Source organism: Stegostoma tigrinum, chromosome 5 (genome assembly GCF_030684315.1).
Source record: "Stegostoma tigrinum isolate sSteTig4 chromosome 5, sSteTig4.hap1, whole genome shotgun sequence".
Lineage (NCBI taxonomy): Eukaryota > Metazoa > Chordata > Chondrichthyes > Orectolobiformes > Stegostomatidae > Stegostoma > Stegostoma tigrinum.
The window spans coordinates 19270156-19287809 of NC_081358.1; the positions used below are offsets into that span (position 1 = coordinate 19270156).

Genomic DNA, 17654 nt, shown 5'->3' on the forward strand with positions numbered 1-17654 from the left:
CCGATATTGGAATGTTACTCAACTAGCAATGTAGAGAAAAAACTTTCATTCTCATTATGGCGGCAAGGGAATTTAAATTAATCTATTTAATCCATAACATAGCTATGATCAGCATAATGATGAGAAAACTATTGGTTATAAAAACACATCTCCTTCATTAATGTCCTGTAGCAAAGGAAATCTGCCATCTCTACCCAGTTATATCATGTCTGATGCTACAGTGTAGAAACAGGTCATTCAGCCCAACAAGTCCACACCGCCCCTCTGAAGAGCGTGCCACTCAGACCCATTCCCCTACCCCTGCAATACCCCACGTTAAATCCACCTAACTTAAACATCCCTAGACACTTTGGGCAATTTAGCATGGCAAATCCACCTAACCTGCACATCTTTGGAGTGTGGGAGGAAACTGGAATTTGCAGAGGAAACCCATGAAGACACAGTTAGAATGTGCAACTTCCACACAGTCACCACACAAGGCTGGAATGGAACCCGGGTCCCTGGTGCTGTGAGGCAGCAGTGCTGACCACTGAGCCACCGTGCTGCCCTCCTATAGATCCAAGTAATCTGGTTGCCTCATCTGCCATCAGAATTGGTCTAGTAAACCACTACGTTCTATCATGCTGCTGTAGCAAACAGGTCTAATCAGCACTAAACCAAATACAATTATTGAAGGACACATTACTGACATCTTAAGAATTGGCAATAAATACTATAAATACTAAATATCACCAACATCCAAATTCCATGAATTCGGGCAAACAGACAGAGTAACCACCTCTCTATTAAAATGAATAGGGCTAGTTTATAGTCAAGTGATGTCATGAAGTGAGTCAATTCAAAAATCACTGGGATCAACGTTTTGTGGCTTTTAAAAAAAACTGAATTCTTTTCCCCCTGGAAATTGCCACTCATCTAAACTAGACGTTCGCCATACCAAAGAATTACAGCCAAATGCCCAAGATTAAGAACTAGTCCTTGGAGAAGCTTGTGCTCCCTCTAAATGCATTACTGAACTTTTAGGTGGTGTCCTGGTATGAAGTAGGTTTAATAAACACATCATCCAATTGCATGCTGTCAGTGACTATTGGTTATTCTGTACCACTGTAATGTGGAAGTATAAACAGCTTCCTTCTGTAATCAAAACTGGACATGAACTAAAATACAAAACAAAAATGTTTATTTTTCAACAAAAATGACTTTTAAAAGCAACCAAAACAGAAATCATTTCAAAACGTTCTCACATGTAGTTTTGATTGTTCACCCATGAGGAGAAAGTAAAGGTTTTATGAAAGAAACCAGATAACCCAAGCTATAGTGTTTCACATTTCATTAAGTGCCCCACTCATTGAACAGAACAAAAATAGCATGAATTTTCAACTACCTTTTTAATACTGTACAATGTACTGTGCAATAGATTTAAACATGGGTATTATACAGACAGGAAAATTTATATAATTTACATTGCTGAGTATAAAGGTTGCTGAAAAAAAGTAGTAGTGACAAACAAACTTAGATGTTCAAGGGAAGAACTATATTTCTAAGAAGCAATGATCATCAGCTTGACAAATAATTTGAATTCTTACAAGTCTACCTGCAAAGACATCTGATATGACCACAAGATCGCAGTTTATGGTTCAAAGCCAAAACTGTTGAAATAATTTCAGATGTTGGGGATCATTTATCAGATTCACCAATACTTTCACCAAATTGTCTGAAGTGATAACAGAATCGAAGCATTAAGTCAGAGAGAAAATGTTACTGTAAAACATTCAATTGCAAGGTAAACGGCACACAGATTGAAACATGCATCCAGTCACAAGAGATGTTGCATCGATCATTCAGAAGCTGTCATCAGCTTTTGATCATGATGATGCATGTTGCTATGTTTCGCATACTAACATGAACGCCAAATGCAAGTCATCATTCTAGTTTGAAAAGTTATCCTGAAATGAAGTGGATACAATGTGAAAAGAACAGATCTTGGTGATCAACAATAAATATGCACTCACTTTGGAAAACAGGCCCAAAATTGGAAGCACCTTAATTTTAAAAAGTCATATATGAAGCAAGTGTATTTTAACAATCCAATAAATGTGTTTAAATTAGAACATTTGAAAATAGATGGCCAGGAATAGTATTAAAGCATATAGTAAAGAAAACATAGGTTTCTTTAGGTTTGTCTTATTTCAGACAATAATAAAATATTCTCAATTATGGATTACAGAAATCAAAAGACTACAAATAGGCATCAACTTACAGCAGAACAACCACTATCTTCACTTAAGATTCAAAACTTCACTCAAAAGTATCGCCTTAAAGTAGTTAAAAGAAACAAGCAAAACGTTTAAGGTTAAAAAAAATGTCTTGACTGGTTGCCAAAAGACACAAGTAGGAAAAGTGCTGCAGAGCTGTAAACTACATAATATTTCAAATTTTACAGTCCTGTGACAAAGGCCATTTTCTATGACTGTGGATACACGCTTCACTGTTTCCTGCAGAACTTGCAGTTAACAGTTTTGGTTGAGATTACTCATTTCACTTCCAGAATGTCAAAAGGTTAAGAATTTAAAACTAAAGAGTTTCGATAACATTTCTCTATTTAGCCACAGCCAATTACTCCATATATACAAATGCATTAGTAACTTCTTTGAATTTATTATCAGTAACCCGTTAAAAAAGGAATATATACAGCACAAAACCTCATGTTTTGATAATCCATTGATTTCATTGATAATATTTTTGCATCTGGCATAGCAGAACAGATGAACAACTGTTAAATCCAGACAAAGGAACAAACCAGCATAAATTTGCGATTAAATATAATTCCAAATAAAATATATTTTACAAACAGCAGATAAATTATGTTCATCAAGCTACAAATATTTCTATATTCAACCGGGAGAATCAGAAAAGAACTCCAGGAAATAATCTATGAAGATGATCAGGAACTGGTGCAATGAAGTACTGTATTCAACAATGCACTGATTGGATAGCTGAGAACAAACTATATATACTGTAAAATCCTGTATCTAACCCAATGATTTCCAGCAATCCATGAAGGTCTATGAGCATCAGATAGTGACTTGAGCTAAAATGGTCAAATGCACACCAGTAGAAATTACTTATAAAAAGTGTTCTTCATTGAAGTGTACTGGTCATATTTGGCCGTGGGAGGGAAACATAACTTGCTCCTTTGCAGACAATGACGGATCCATATATTGCTCATAGTTATGTAAGTTTTACAGCAATTTTGCTCTGTTCTTTTCTCAGTAATCTTTGTGCATCCTTCTCCATTTTCTTCCTTTGTTGCTCAGCTGATCTCTTCTCTCTCTCTGCAAGTTTCTGCTGCCTGAAGGTTGTGGAAAAGACAGGAAAAATGAAGATTTATACAGAAAATAGCCCAGCATTTTATTTAGGAGAAAGTGATAAACAAATGCTTAGCTCTATTGCGATGAATCTTGAAAAACAAAAAGTTGCTACCAAAAAATAAAACACACCTTGCACAGTAACACAAGTTATACTTTAGGGCAGCCCTCAATATTGATGCATCAACTAGATACTTCAAATCACTAAACGAAAACATTTGCACAAATCAACATTAACAACTCTACTAATTTTGTAGCAAGATGCAGCTTTTTAATGTTATTTTAGTTTAGAAAAGGACATCTGCATTCAGCACATGCATACTTTATATTAAATTTCTGAACATTCAGTCCATCTGGTGTACTTTAAGTCATTCTTGGGATGTGGGTGTTGCTGGCTGGGCCAGCACTTGCTGCTTAACCTAGGTGCCCTTGAGGAAGTGGTGACAAGCTGCTTTCTTCAACTGCTACAGGTCACTCAGTGTACGAACATCCACAATGCTGCTGGGGAGAGAGCTCCAGGAATTTGACCCAGCGACAAATATATTTTCCCAAGTCAGGATGGCCAATGTCTTCAAGGTGATGGTCTTCAGAACATATCTGCTGCCCTTGTCATTCTAGACGGCAGTGGTCGTAGAGAGGTCATGAACTTCTGCAGTACATTTTGTGGATGAGACACAAGCTGCATTAGTAATGCAGGAATGAACGTGTATAGATGTGGCGCTTACTAAAAAGGTTGCTTTATTATGGATGGCATCAAGCTGGAGGAGCTGCACTCATCCACGCAAGTGTGGAGCATTCCATTATCCTTTTGACATGTGCCCTGTAGACAGGAAACAGGCTCTGGGAGTTATGTGACAAGTCAAATGCCGCAGCACTCCTAACCTCTTGACCTGCGATTGTTGTCACAGCATTGTATGCACACGCATACGTCTATTTTAAGTTTTTGGTCAATGGTAACCCGAGGATATTGATAGTGGGGATTCAGCGACGGCAAGGCCACTCTGTGACAAGACGCAATGTTTAAACTGTTGTTGAAGATGCACATTTCCTGGCAGTTGTGTGATTTTAATGCAACTTCCCACCATCTGCCCAAGCCTGGATATTTTCCTAGTCTTGATATATTTTAAACAGGTTTTTTCAGTACCTCAGCAGTTGTGAATGTTGCTGAATAATGTACAATTATTAGTGAACATCAGTGGAGGAATGGTCATTGAAGATCCAACTGTCTTCAGTTGCTTCTAAGACACTACCCCAAGGAATTCATGCAGTGGTGTTTTGTGAATAAGATGACCGACCCATGCAACCACAACCATTTTCCTGTGTGCTAAGCATGACACCAACCAGCAAGAAATTTACACCTATCACCTCCTCTTCCTTCTCCCCCTCGGCTTTCAATACCAACACCATGACACACTACCCCTCTTTCCCAATGACTCTACTTCTACTGAGGCTCCTTTACACCGCACTTGGTCAAATACTGCCTTGAGTCACTCATGTCACCTTTGGAATTCAGTTCTTTGTCCATGGTTGAACCAAGACTGTAATGCGATCAGGAGCTGAGTGGCCTTCACAGAACGCAAATTGAGTGTCAGTAAGCGAGAGATAATGGGAACTGCAGATGCTGGAGAATCCAAGATAACAAAGTGTGAAGCTGGATGAACACAGCAGGCGAAGAAGCATCTCAGGAGCACAAAAGCACACAGGAGCTTTAGTGCTCCCGAGATGCTGCTTGTCCTGCTGTGTTCATCCAGCTTCACACTGTCAATAAGCAAGTTATTGTTGATGATCCCTTCACCGATCAAGAGTAGACTGACAGGACGGTAAATGTCGATGTTGGATTTGTCCTGCTTTTTAGTGTATAAAACATACCTGGCAATTTCCATAATGTCAGACAGTCCATATCGTAGGTGCACTGGAATGTCCTGACTACATTCCAACAAGCTGTTCCAGTGCACCTACGATATGGACTGTCTGACATTGTGGAAATTGCCAGGTATGTTTTATACACTAAAAAGCAGGACAAATCCAACATCAACATTTATCGTCCCATCAGTCTACTCTTGATTATCAGTGAAGGGATCATCAACAATAACTTGGTTATTGATGCTTAGTTTGCGTTCTGTAAGGGTCACTCAGCTTTTGATCTCATTACAGTCTTGGTTCAAACATGGACAAAAACAAAAGCTGAATTCCAAAGGTGAAGTGAGAGCGATTACCCTTGACATCAAGGCCTCACATGACCCAGTGTGAGGTATCAAGGATCCAAGCAAAACTGGAATCAATGGGCATCAGGGGGCAGACTAGCCGCTGGTTGGAGTCATACCTGGCTCAAAGGAGGATACTCATGATTGTTGGAGGTCAGTCATCTTAGTTCCAGGATATCTCCGCAGGAGCTCCTCAGGGTAATGCCCTTGGCCCAACCATCTTCGGCTGCTTCAATGACCTTCCTTCCATCACAATGTCAAAAAGGAAGGGTGTTTGCTGATACTCCACAATGTTTAGCACTAATCACAACTCCCCAGAGACTGATGCCATCCATGTTCAAATGCAACAAGATCTAGACCTTCTGCAGGTCAGGGCTGACAAGTGGCATGTACCATTTGCATCACACAAATGCCAGGCAATGACCACATCCAATAACAGACAGACAGACCGACCGACCATCTAACCACCACCTCTTTACGTTCAATGGTGTTACCATCACAGAATCCCCCCCACTATTAACATCCTGGGGATTACCATTAACCAGAAACTTAACTTGACTCGCCATATAAACAAGCGGCTAGAAGAGAAGCTCAGAGCCTAGGAATACTGCAGCGAGTAATTCACCTCCTGAATCCCCAAAACCTGTTCACCATCTACAATACACAAGTCAGGAGTATGACCGAATGCTCCCCACTTGCCTGGATGGGTGCATTTCCAACACCAAGCGGGACAAAGCTGCTCACTTGCTTGGCACCACACCCATCACCACCGATGCTTAGCAACTATCCACAAGAAGCACTGAAGAAATCCACCCAAGATCTTTAGATGTTACCTTCCAAATCCATGACCTCTTTAATCTAGAAGGACAAGGCAGCAAGTTCACCTCCAAGCCACTTGCCACCTTGACTTGGAAATATAAATCACGATTCCTTCAGTGTGGCTGGGTTGTAGGTCTGGAATTCCCTTCCTAAGTGGACTGTGGGTCAACCTCCAACATAAACTGCAGCAATTTAAGGAAGCAGCTCACCTCACTTTCTCAAAGGCAACTAGGTATTATAAATGCTGGCCAGCCAGAAATGCCCATGTCCCATGAGTGAATAAAGAATAATCTGGTTGCTTGTAATGGAGCTAAGTTGAAAAATCAGAGACTTTAGTGATATGAAAACCTCTGTTACTTGTTAGAGAGCCATCTTTCACATAGCGTAATTCATATTAAAAATTGTTTCTGCTATCTAGATAAACTGCCTTAATACTTGTATTGTTATAGGGTTCAAATAATTTAGCTTTCTTGGCCTACGATTGGACACAGGGCATATTTTTAATACCACTGAATTCAGACAGCTTCTTTATCATGAATAAATTGTAAATAGTATTTGAAATGAAAATCATGTTTAATAATGTGCTCATGCTATTAACTTGTAGCAGACATCTATTAAACAAAATGCCAGGGCAATATGTCGATCATATAACATCACGTTGAAAGATTACAGTGAAGAAAATTGTCATAGAAGGGCAATGAATATGGTCCAAGAAGGCTGTAAAAGCCTACTGTCAACAGAAAGTGTTTAAAATTAAATACAACAATTTTAATATTTGAAAATACTGGAAATCAGGTCAGGCAACATCTAGGCTGAGGAAGTGAACTAATTTTTCAGGTCATCAGAACCCACAATTGCAACAGTTTGCTTTGTAGAAGCATTTTTAAAAGTGAAAGAGGTATACAGGCAGTAAGGTAATAGAAACATGGGGGGGGGTCAAGCGTAGACAAGGCAGGGAATGTGATGAAACATTCCAAATAAGCTGCACATTCTGGAGTGTAGGATGAGGCAAGCTAGGTAATGGCGAACAGCTATCCTTAAATTAGTTCACAAAGTCCCCAAAATGAGCCAGATCAGAGTTTCTATCATTACATCCATCAAAAGACGAAGATGTGAAAATGTAATACAACAAAAAAGGCAAACTAAATCACCGATGCCATGATTTGAAATACTTTGCAAAACAGACCTTTTCTTTGTATGCACTGGTGATCACAATCATATTTGAATGAATCAAAGATACATAATAAATTCTAATCAATATAGTGGGTTGTGAGCATGCATAAAAATGATGCAGTTAACTCTGCAATCTTCTACAGAAAAGACAGAACTCCTCATTATATGAAAATACTACATAAACAACAAATGCAAGAACTCTGCAACAAAAAGCTTAAACTACCAGAAATTGTAAATTCCGAACGGATTCACTAAAGTTTGAGAGAAGGAATATCTGCTGTCCTTATCTGGTTTTGCCCAGGTGCAACTCCAGATTCAAAACAACATGACTGGATTTTGCAAGTTAGTCAGTTCAAGGGTAATTAGGGATGGGCAACAAATGCTGGCCTAATGAGAGACACTCATATCCATGAAACAACTTGTAAAAGCTGCTTTCCTCCAACTCTGATTGTGATGAATCTCACCGCACTTTTACTCCACTGGTCAGTAACTCTCACACACTGAATATCTCTTTCTTTGGCTCATGTCAGTTTTTGCCTGGACTATACCCCTATGAAGCTCCTTGGCACTTCTATAATGTCAAAGACAACTGCAACTTATTGTTCAACATTTGTATGCTTTGGCTAGGGTATTAATACAGAATCAATGGTGTAAGCCATTATACACAATATGTTTGGGTACCAATGACATCTAAATTTGAAATACCTCAGCACTTCTTCTGCCTCCCAGGTGGCATCTCCCTCCTCTTCCCAGGCATTAGTATTTTCCTGCCAAGTCTCAAAATCCCCCAGTTCAGGCTGTAAAAGAAGACAGTAATCATTTTCCTGCAATGGAAGTTGTAACACAACGCAATACTATCCCACCTTCAAAAACTCGACCTCTACAACGAAGTTTATTGTACTCTACTGAACACGGACATTTCTGAATTTTAGATTAATACAAAAAGAGCTGGGAACTTCTAGATCACTGTTCTTGTACTGATGCAAGGTCAAAATCCTTGAAATGCACCCATCAGTGGTGCAATGACTACCTTACTATCAGAAGATCTGGGCAATTTATATTGGCTTTCACGTACACAGTGCATTTCACAGCCAACTGATTATGTGTAAGCCATTGTATGCAATAAAGAAAACAAAGTCAAGACATTGAGAAAACTGAGTTTAAGCCTCAAGTTAACAATACTGGGCAATATAGACTACAGTTCCTTTCCTGCTTTTCTGGAGAAGGTGAGAAAATGTGAAACAATATTAATTAGCAACTTGTGAAAGAATAGTGATAACGCTTCAGCACATTGAACAAATTTAATTCCATGCCTTGAATTATAATTAAAACTGACAAAAATTTGGATCAGTTAACACTTCTAGAATTTCACTGGCATTTTTCAAGCCCAATTCCAGTGTCAATTATGGAACAAGAGTCAATACACTTACAACATAAAGCTAAAGCTTAAATTCTGGAATATCATGACTGCTAACCATTATAATCACTTGATTTTAATTCTGCCATAAAACAAAGCCTAGCCCTGATCAGTCAGTTCATTCAATTTTACTTCTTGCCTAGGAGTTATTAGAAATAAAATTCCATGCAAAGTAATTAAAATACTTACTGACGGTTGATTGAATGGGATGTCCTGTGTAGCTGCTAGTCTACTGGAAAATCCTACACTACCATCCTGGATTCCAAAATTTAATGGTTCTTTTTTCTTAATAATAATCTATGAAACAAGGAATGTGTGTTAATTCAAGCAAAGACTTACTGAATTTAAGATGGGATTGTAAGAATTCTACATTTTGAGAAATCATACAAAATTCAATTCAAAGTCTGTCCAAGTCCGACCAAATTTCGTAGCACAAATTCAAACTAACTTATACAACCGAGTTGTTTAATTTTATTACTAATGGTAGTAAAGAATAAAATAGTAAGTGGCTCATTAATACTTGCTTAAACATTTTTCTATTTTTCAATATTAGCATAACCTGGAGAATATTAACTTGACATACTTTTTGAGGTTTTCGTATGGTTGGTGTCATATCTTTAAAGTAATCAGGTTCTTCAGGCTCTCCAGTACCATTCTGTTGTGCTGCTATATTACCATTGCCTCCCTCAATCTTAATGCTCGTTGGGCCATCTTCATCCCAAGAACTCCATTCTTCGACCTCAGGCTTGGAAGATGAAAAATTATTAAAAATCAATTCCAAAAAACCAACTTCCATGTTATCAAACAACCTTTTTGTTTTGTTTTGTTTTGTCAGCTTATACATGAGAAACGCTTAATTCAACTGTGGATTCTACGAACACTCAAATTCACACAGGCATAGTTTTCTTTTTACCAATATGGAGTGCTTATTCCCTCCTCACAGGAAAATATTCTATTTACTGAAACCCAAAAAGCTTCAGTAGACACAAATCGGCAACAACCATTTTCTGGCCAGTCAAGTGGTGTACAGGTTAATTACCACGCTAATTAATGTTCGCTCAACAAAACTCAGAAGTACTTCTTTTGGACATTTAAGTCTCAGTACACATTGACTAGCTGCTTCAGAAAAGAACACGGTTTGAGTTCCCTCAGATATCTTGAACTCCGAGGAACTGTCTGATTTCAGGTATGGTCTGCACGTCTGAGGATCCGGGAGCAAGAATCCTGGCAGGAAATGTGGAGTTCAGTCCTCACTGAAAGAAAATGGGAGTGCAGTGGTATTCTAACTGACTTCCACGCCTTGGAATTTCCAGGCCCATGTTTAACAAATTTATTGGATTTCTCTGAAAGGAATTATATATGCTGTAGATAAAGGGGAGCCTGAAAACATGCTGGGCCTGGATTTCCAGAAGGCACTTGAAAAGGTGGTACATTAAAGTATTTTGTAGAAAATAAAAGCTCATGGTGTAAAGGGTAACATGTTAGCACAGAGAAAATTCACTCACTGTCAAAAAATAAACACGCAAGAATAAATCATTAGTTTGATCATCTGGATGTGACAAGTAAAATCCTGTCTAGGTCCGTGTTTGATGTCAGCTTTTACGAACTCTATCAATAACTTAGAGAACGTCTCAATTTGTTGATGACAAAAAAGATAGGTACTAAAATATATTGAGAACATGACATAAAGAGTTTACAGATGGACACAGACAGTTTCAGTGAATTGGCAAAAAGTGTGACAGATGTGGGGGAGGCAAAGGCCTAGCGGTATTACCGCTGGGACCGTTAATCCAGAGACACAGATCCCATTCTGGAGACCCAGGTTAAAATCCCACCACAGCAGATGGTGGAATTTGAATTCAATTTAAAAAAATCTGTAATTAAGAATCTAATGACCATGAATTCATTGTCGATTGTCGGGGGAGAAAACCATCTGGTTCACTAATGTCCTTTAGGGAAGGAAACTGCCACCCTTACCTGATCTGGTCTACATGTGACTCCAGACCCACTGCAATGTGGTTGATGCTGAAATGCCTTCTGGGCAATCAGGGATGGGCAATAAACGCTGCCTAGCCAGTGATGCCCTTCTCCCATGAAGGGATAAAAAAATGCAAGAATAATGTGGGAAAATGCACAATTAGAAAAGGAATTGAAAAAAAAACTACTTAATAGAAGACAATTGTGGAATTGAGAGGAATCTAGATGCTCGAGTCCATGAGACACAAACTGGTAGGATGCAGGTTAATTAAGCAACTGAGAAAGCTCTTAGAAGACTACCCTTTATTGCAAGAGAAATTGGACACAGAAGTAAAGATGCCATGTTTCAGTTACACACAGTATTTGTGAGACCATATCTCAAACATCACATGCAGTTTGGTCTCAGAAGGTTGCAAAATAAATTGAAGGGAGTTTACTAAATTTTTTTAAGATAACTCATTCCGATATCAACCTCCAAAACTTGTCAAATTTGCAATACAAGAAAAGAAAGAATGGATGAAATAAATACATGAAGTCATCAATTGCCACAAAAACCCACGTGATTCACTGATCTCTTTTATCTGTCATCCTTATCTGGCCTGGGCAGGTACAGGGCCTGAGGCGTGGTTTTTGCAATGTACTTTTACCTCTGTACTTGAAAGAAAATAGCTACTGACCCCATTGTGATTTTTCCCCTCCATTTTTCACACTAATTATGCCTATTTTAATAATTATTCTGGTAATCCTGAAATGTGGTGCAATTTCTTTGCAGGTACCAATGACATTAAGAAAGCAAATTGGCTCAACAGATATTTCTCAGTCTTATGCACGCAGATACCCAAATGTGTGCCATTTTCATAGAATCTGGATTGAAATAAAGGGGTGGAAGTCCTTAACATTAGTCTTCAGTACCCTCAGTCACAATGATCTTCCATCGTAATGTAGAAAATAGGATGTTTCCAATCACTACATTCACAACTCTTCAGACAATGAAGTAGTTAGTGCCTGCATGCAGCAAAACGTGAACATTCAAGTGTGTGATGCTAAGTAGTAAGAAACACATACAACTACCAGGCAATAAGCATCTCCACTAGAAGGGGCCAACAAAGTCCCCTTGATATTCAATAACCAGAGAACTAGCATTCACTAAAAGCTCTACAGGACCTTCCACAAAAATACTGTGGCTGTGAGGTATTCCATGTTGCGCAACTTAAACAACTTCCAGGGAGTGTTGAAATAAACTCAACTTGCTCAAACAATTCTCAGTAAACTCAAAACCAGCAGTTCAAAACGATGCTTCTTGACTGGCACCTCATCCAACAGTTTAAACTTTTACCTTCTTTGGGATCGACCCACTGTGGCTGCAGTAAGCGTGATTTAGAAATGCACTGGAGCAACTCAAAGCTTTCTTCAGTAGTACCTCCCAAAAGTGCAAACTATTCTGCCTAGAACATAGTGAACAGATGCATAGGAACACCATCACCATACACCCTCCAGACTCGGAAGTACATTGTCATCAATTCAGCATTATAGGATACAAATCCTGAAGCTTCCAATCTGCCTGCACTTAAGGGTGTAGCTGTTCAAGAACACAGTTCATGACCACTCTCAAGGACAGTCAGAGGAGCAATAAATTTTGGCTTATCAATGATGATATCCTATGAACAATAAAATGCAACCAGCCAGAGGTACAGACATTTTTCTCTTCATTCTTTCAGTGGATGTGAGTATCAATGGCAAAGCCAGCATCTGCACGTATATCCATCCCCAACGGACAATGAATCGAATGGCTTGTTAGGCAATTTCAGCTGACTGTTAAAAATCAACCAAATTGCTGTAGGTCTGGAGTCAAATGCAAATCAGACCAGACAATGATAACAGATTCCCTCCCTTAAAAAGGAAATTAGTGAACAAAATGAGTCAAAGACTATTTTATAGTTATTACTATTTGGTAAAAAGACACTATTGTTTTGCAACCAATAACAGCAAATAAAGCACTCAATTAAAATTACCACTAATTTAATGGCAAGACTTTTTTTCCCCAAAATGGGTACCTGCTTAGGAACTGATGGGTAATCAACTGTTGTTGGTAAGGTTATTTGATCGCCACTCAATTTCCTACCTCTTCCAGACCTTAAGAGAAAAAAATAATGCAGCATTAGCACACTATAATGTGTAATCTTCCATTTTATTTTAAATAACAAATGTACTTAATTAATCTGAAATATTGTGCAATTGTTTTACCCAAGAGCTACCCGAAATTCAATGTTGTGTGAAGGAGTTGCCCCAAGGATTTTTAGTTAGCACCATCTAACAACATAAACTAATTATTAAATTGTCACAGTTGAAGTAAAGCTATAAAAAAAAACTTTAATTTCAAGCAGAGGTCAGTTCAAACAAGTTTAATATTTTAATTATAACTGAAAACTAAACACTGGGCCAATATTCGAGATACCAAAGTGTGGAGCTGGATGAACACAACAGGCCAAGCAGCATTTTAGGAGCACAAAAATTGACGTTTCGGGCCTAGACTTCTGAAGAAGGGCCTAGGCCCGAAACGCCAGCTTTTGTGCTCCTAAGACGCTGTTGGGCCTGCTGTGTTCATCCAGATCCACACCTTGTTATCTTGGATTCTTTAGCATCTGCAGTTCCCATTATCACTGGGCCAATATTCAGTTGGGCTGATAACTATTCAAACAGGCTAAGCTAAAAGTGAAGTACTGCGAGTGCTGGACATCTGAAGTACAAAGTCCTGGAGAAGTTCAGGTGATCTACATAGCACGAACAGTTAATATTAAGTCCAATATAACTTCTTCAGTGCTCTACAGTTCTACTGGACTGGAAACATTACCTCTTTACTTCCCTTCATAGAAGCTGCCAGGTCAGCTGAGCTTCTCCAGCTCCATTTGTATTTAGAGAGAATTCTTGCTTAAAGATTTTCTATCATGTAGCAAGTTCAGGTTTAAATTACAAAACAGCGGCTTAGATTCAATGATCAAGCTACACAGGAAGCCTTTTTCTAAAGAACACTTCACACAAAGGAAGTGCAATATCAGTAACCTGTATCAATATCAGTGAACAGTATCCAAGTAGAAGCTAGAGCAAAACAAAAATAATTATGCCTGCAAACTAGTCAAAGTTTTTTCACATGGGCACCTCCAAGCATTTGGATCTTTGGGCTTCAAAATACTATAACTGTTAATTTTGAATCAGAAATATGACTGAAAGCTCAATAGTTTCAGTTTAAATGTATAAATCCTGTAACTGAACAAAAAAGATGAGTACATCAACCATGGTTTCCAGCAACTAGGCATGCTACAGATGTTTTAAAACTTGCCACTTTAACAGTAGACTATGCAGCGTTGCCCCCCACCACCCAAGTTTGTTTTGTTCCCATCTCATCTCAATATTTGCATCACTAAACTACAAGGCAATGACCAATTCCAATCACATATCATGAATACCAAAGGAACATGGTTATTCTGACATTGCCAAATTGCCCCAACATTAACATCCTTGGCTAACTATTGACGAGAATACAAGAACAACCACAACACTGTCATGGTTATTGGAAGCAAGTCAGCAGCAGCGAGCGACTCACCTTACTTTTCAAACCATCTCCAGGATCCGTAAGGTTTGAATCCAAATTGTGATAGAATACTGTCCATTTTCTTGGTTTAAAGCTGCTAGAACATTCAAGAAACTTGATACCAATGAGGACAAAAGGAATGTCCTTTATCGACATCCCATTCATCCAATGCTTATCATCGTTTTGCCATAGCTGAAGTGAATACTTTCTGTATGCTAACTTCAGTAATATCTCCTAGGCCATGATTGTCAACCTCAACAGGGGCAAGGGCAGGGGGTGTAAGAGAGAATCAGCAAATATAAATTTCTCTGCAAGCCACACACTGCCCAAACTTGGACGTGCAGCATCATTCTTCCATCAACATTTGTTGCAGTAGTTTTAAGATCAAGTATGACTTACTCAAGGACAAGAAATAAGTAGATAGATGCCACAAATCAGTATAAAAACAGCGATAACACAGTGTGAAGCTGGAGGAACGCAGCAGGCCAGGCAGCAGAGGAGCAGGAAAGTTGACGTTTCAGGTCAGAACCTTTCTTCAGAAACCTGAAACGTCAACTTTCCTGCTCCTCTAATGCTGCCTGGCCTGCTGCGTTCCTCCAGCTCGAAACTGTGTTATCTCTGACTCCAGCATGAGCAGTTCTTGCAAAACCCCTACTTTTAAAAATAAACACTTGCTGTTGGAGGACTACTTAAAAAGACACCAGTGATCCATCTGAATTTTACTCAAGTGAAGAAGATTTAAGTACGTCTGCAGTATTTGAACAGAAGAAAGCATTACCCGTACCCGCACCCCCCCCCCCCGAAGTGTGATATCGTTCTTGCCTATATCCACATTTCAAACAATGAGCCAGAACAGAAGCAAATCATTCCTTTGCCACCTCTGTTGTAAGTGATTATTTACAATATCCTGACTTTTGCCCAGCTGAGATGAATAAATGCGCAAGAATTGAGCGATTTTTTTTGAAAATAATTGTGAGCTTACTTTGCTTTTGAGCTACTTTAGCACATTTGGTAGTTAATCCAGCGTTAACTTACAATTAACTAAATATGCCATACAAATTTAAGGTGTTACAGGCAAGATGCATTTGCTGACAACAAAGCTTTGTAAAACAAGTCTGGCAAAGTGACTGAACAGGTAACAGAAAATATTTAATGTGGAGAATTCTGAAACCAGGAAAATCCCACAAGGGGAATGAGGCTAAATGACCTGAAGGATATAGAGGAAAAACAGAAAATTTCCTTAAAACGCAAATGCAGGTAAAGTCTTATGAAATTTAAGATGCTCATTTTCTTGATAAAAGTAACATGCAAGGGCCTGCAATAGTGCAATGCAATAATTCTCAATCTTTCCTGGACCCCTTTTCAAACAGATCAGTGAACAGAGCACTCCAAATCAAACACAATGACAGGATTATTTTACACAAGCCTGTACAGGTATTGTTATGTACTACCAGACTTTCCTTACTTAGATTCAGTGTGGTGGCTAAGACACAAAGGTCCAGATTAACTGACGGTTAGATAATTATTTCAGAACCAGAGATGGGAATTGCACACAGGACCCTAAAGGAATTCCATTTTCCTAATACCTGGAACCTCCATAAAGTATTTATTTAAAATCAGAGAATACAGAGAGTTCCAACGGAATGAAGTGGAAAGTGACTTCAGAAAAGCAAGACTATTAAACTAATGTAATTCCTGAGTCACAATTAAAGTAACTGCTTAGATCAGAAACATCATAAGGTCGACCTACTTGGCACTGTACTCCCTCCTCAGATTCCCTACCTGCCTAGCATCCTAACATCACAGTTACTTAATGAACTTACTCTTTAACAGGAGCTGTCAAAGAGGCTGCAATGCTAGGCCTTTAAAATTACAAAATATGGCAGCTGACTCTGAATAGCCGAGTGTGAGATTTGCCTTTCCCTAACTCTTACCCTATGGGTGCCTATCAGCATCCAGGTCTGGACCCAAAAAGTCAGCTTTCCAGCTGTGTTCATCTCGTTCTACACCTTGTTATCTCAGATTCTCCAGCACTGGCAGTTCCTACTATCTCAGTATCCAAATACAGCTTTGCATTCTGAAGCAGCATTATCCAAATTCTACTATCAGAGCAAGGAGCTGTTTGGTTGCATAAAAAGGGCATAATAACAATTTGCATGTGATTACCACTCCTGAGAAACACAGGTCCAATTATGTTCAACTGCATTTACTCACCTCTTAGACAGGACCAGAAAACCATATCTATAGTCAGTAATTAATGAACTCAATTGTGTTAGAGTATCCCATTAAATGTGTCTGAAACAATACAGGAATGCTTAGAATTGAGCCCAGCGTTAAAATACCAATACTGTTGTAGAAGTGTCATTATACAAATGTAATTATGCACGTATAACAAGTATGTACTTAATTCATACATAACACCAGGAGAACATCCAGTATTAAAATGAGTGGTGACATCAATGGTGATCCAAAAGCCCAGGATTCTGTTCTAGGGATATACGTTCAAATCCTAACAAGGCCGATGGCAGAATTTGAATTCAGTTGATAAATCTAGAATCAAAATCCAGTCTAATGGTAATCATGAAACCATTGTAGAAAGTCCAAGAAGTTGTTATAACACATGACTATGTGCCCGTCAAACATCATACACAGCACTGGATTGACAGTGCTAAGAGATCCCACAATCAGCAGATCAGACCTAAGTTTTGCTGCCCTACCACTTCCAAACTTGAAAGCTGGAGGACAAATATCTAATAGGATATTTGTGGGAGTTCTTCCTATCTTCAATGATAGAGAAGCTCAGCACATCTGTGGAAAAAGTAAGGATGAAGCATTTGCAAGGATTTTCAGCCAGAAGTCGATCATCCATCTCTACTACTTCCTGAGGTCTCCTGAACCACAGAAGGCAGTTTGCAACCAATTTAATTCACTCCACATCATATCAAACAATTGAGGGCTGGATACTGAAAAGGCGATTAACCTGGACACCACTCTGCCAACAGTACTGAAGACTTCTGCTCCAGAACTAGCCATTCGAGCTGATCCAATGCAGCTACAACACAGGCATCTACCCAGCAACACGCAAGATTGTTTACGTATTTCTTTTC

General features: G+C 38.8%; 1 protein-coding gene across 1 annotated transcript in view; it reads right to left on the reverse strand.

Annotated features, from left to right (window-relative positions):
- Positions 1–1158: 1158 nt before the first annotated feature.
- Positions 1159–17654, reverse strand: part of ebag9 (estrogen receptor binding site associated antigen 9) — a 26037-nt gene continuing 9541 nt past the window's right edge. Inside the window, exons 2-6 of the mRNA XM_048529944.2 lie at positions 13013–13091; positions 9565–9726; positions 9171–9278; positions 8270–8361; positions 1159–3352 (exon numbers count right to left, since the gene is read on the reverse strand). Coding sequence (XP_048385901.1) covers positions 3232–3352; positions 8270–8361; positions 9171–9278; positions 9565–9726; positions 13013–13091 — 562 coding nt within the window. The 3' untranslated portion in view covers positions 1159–3231. The remainder of the gene's footprint in view (positions 3353–8269; positions 8362–9170; positions 9279–9564; positions 9727–13012; positions 13092–17654) is intronic.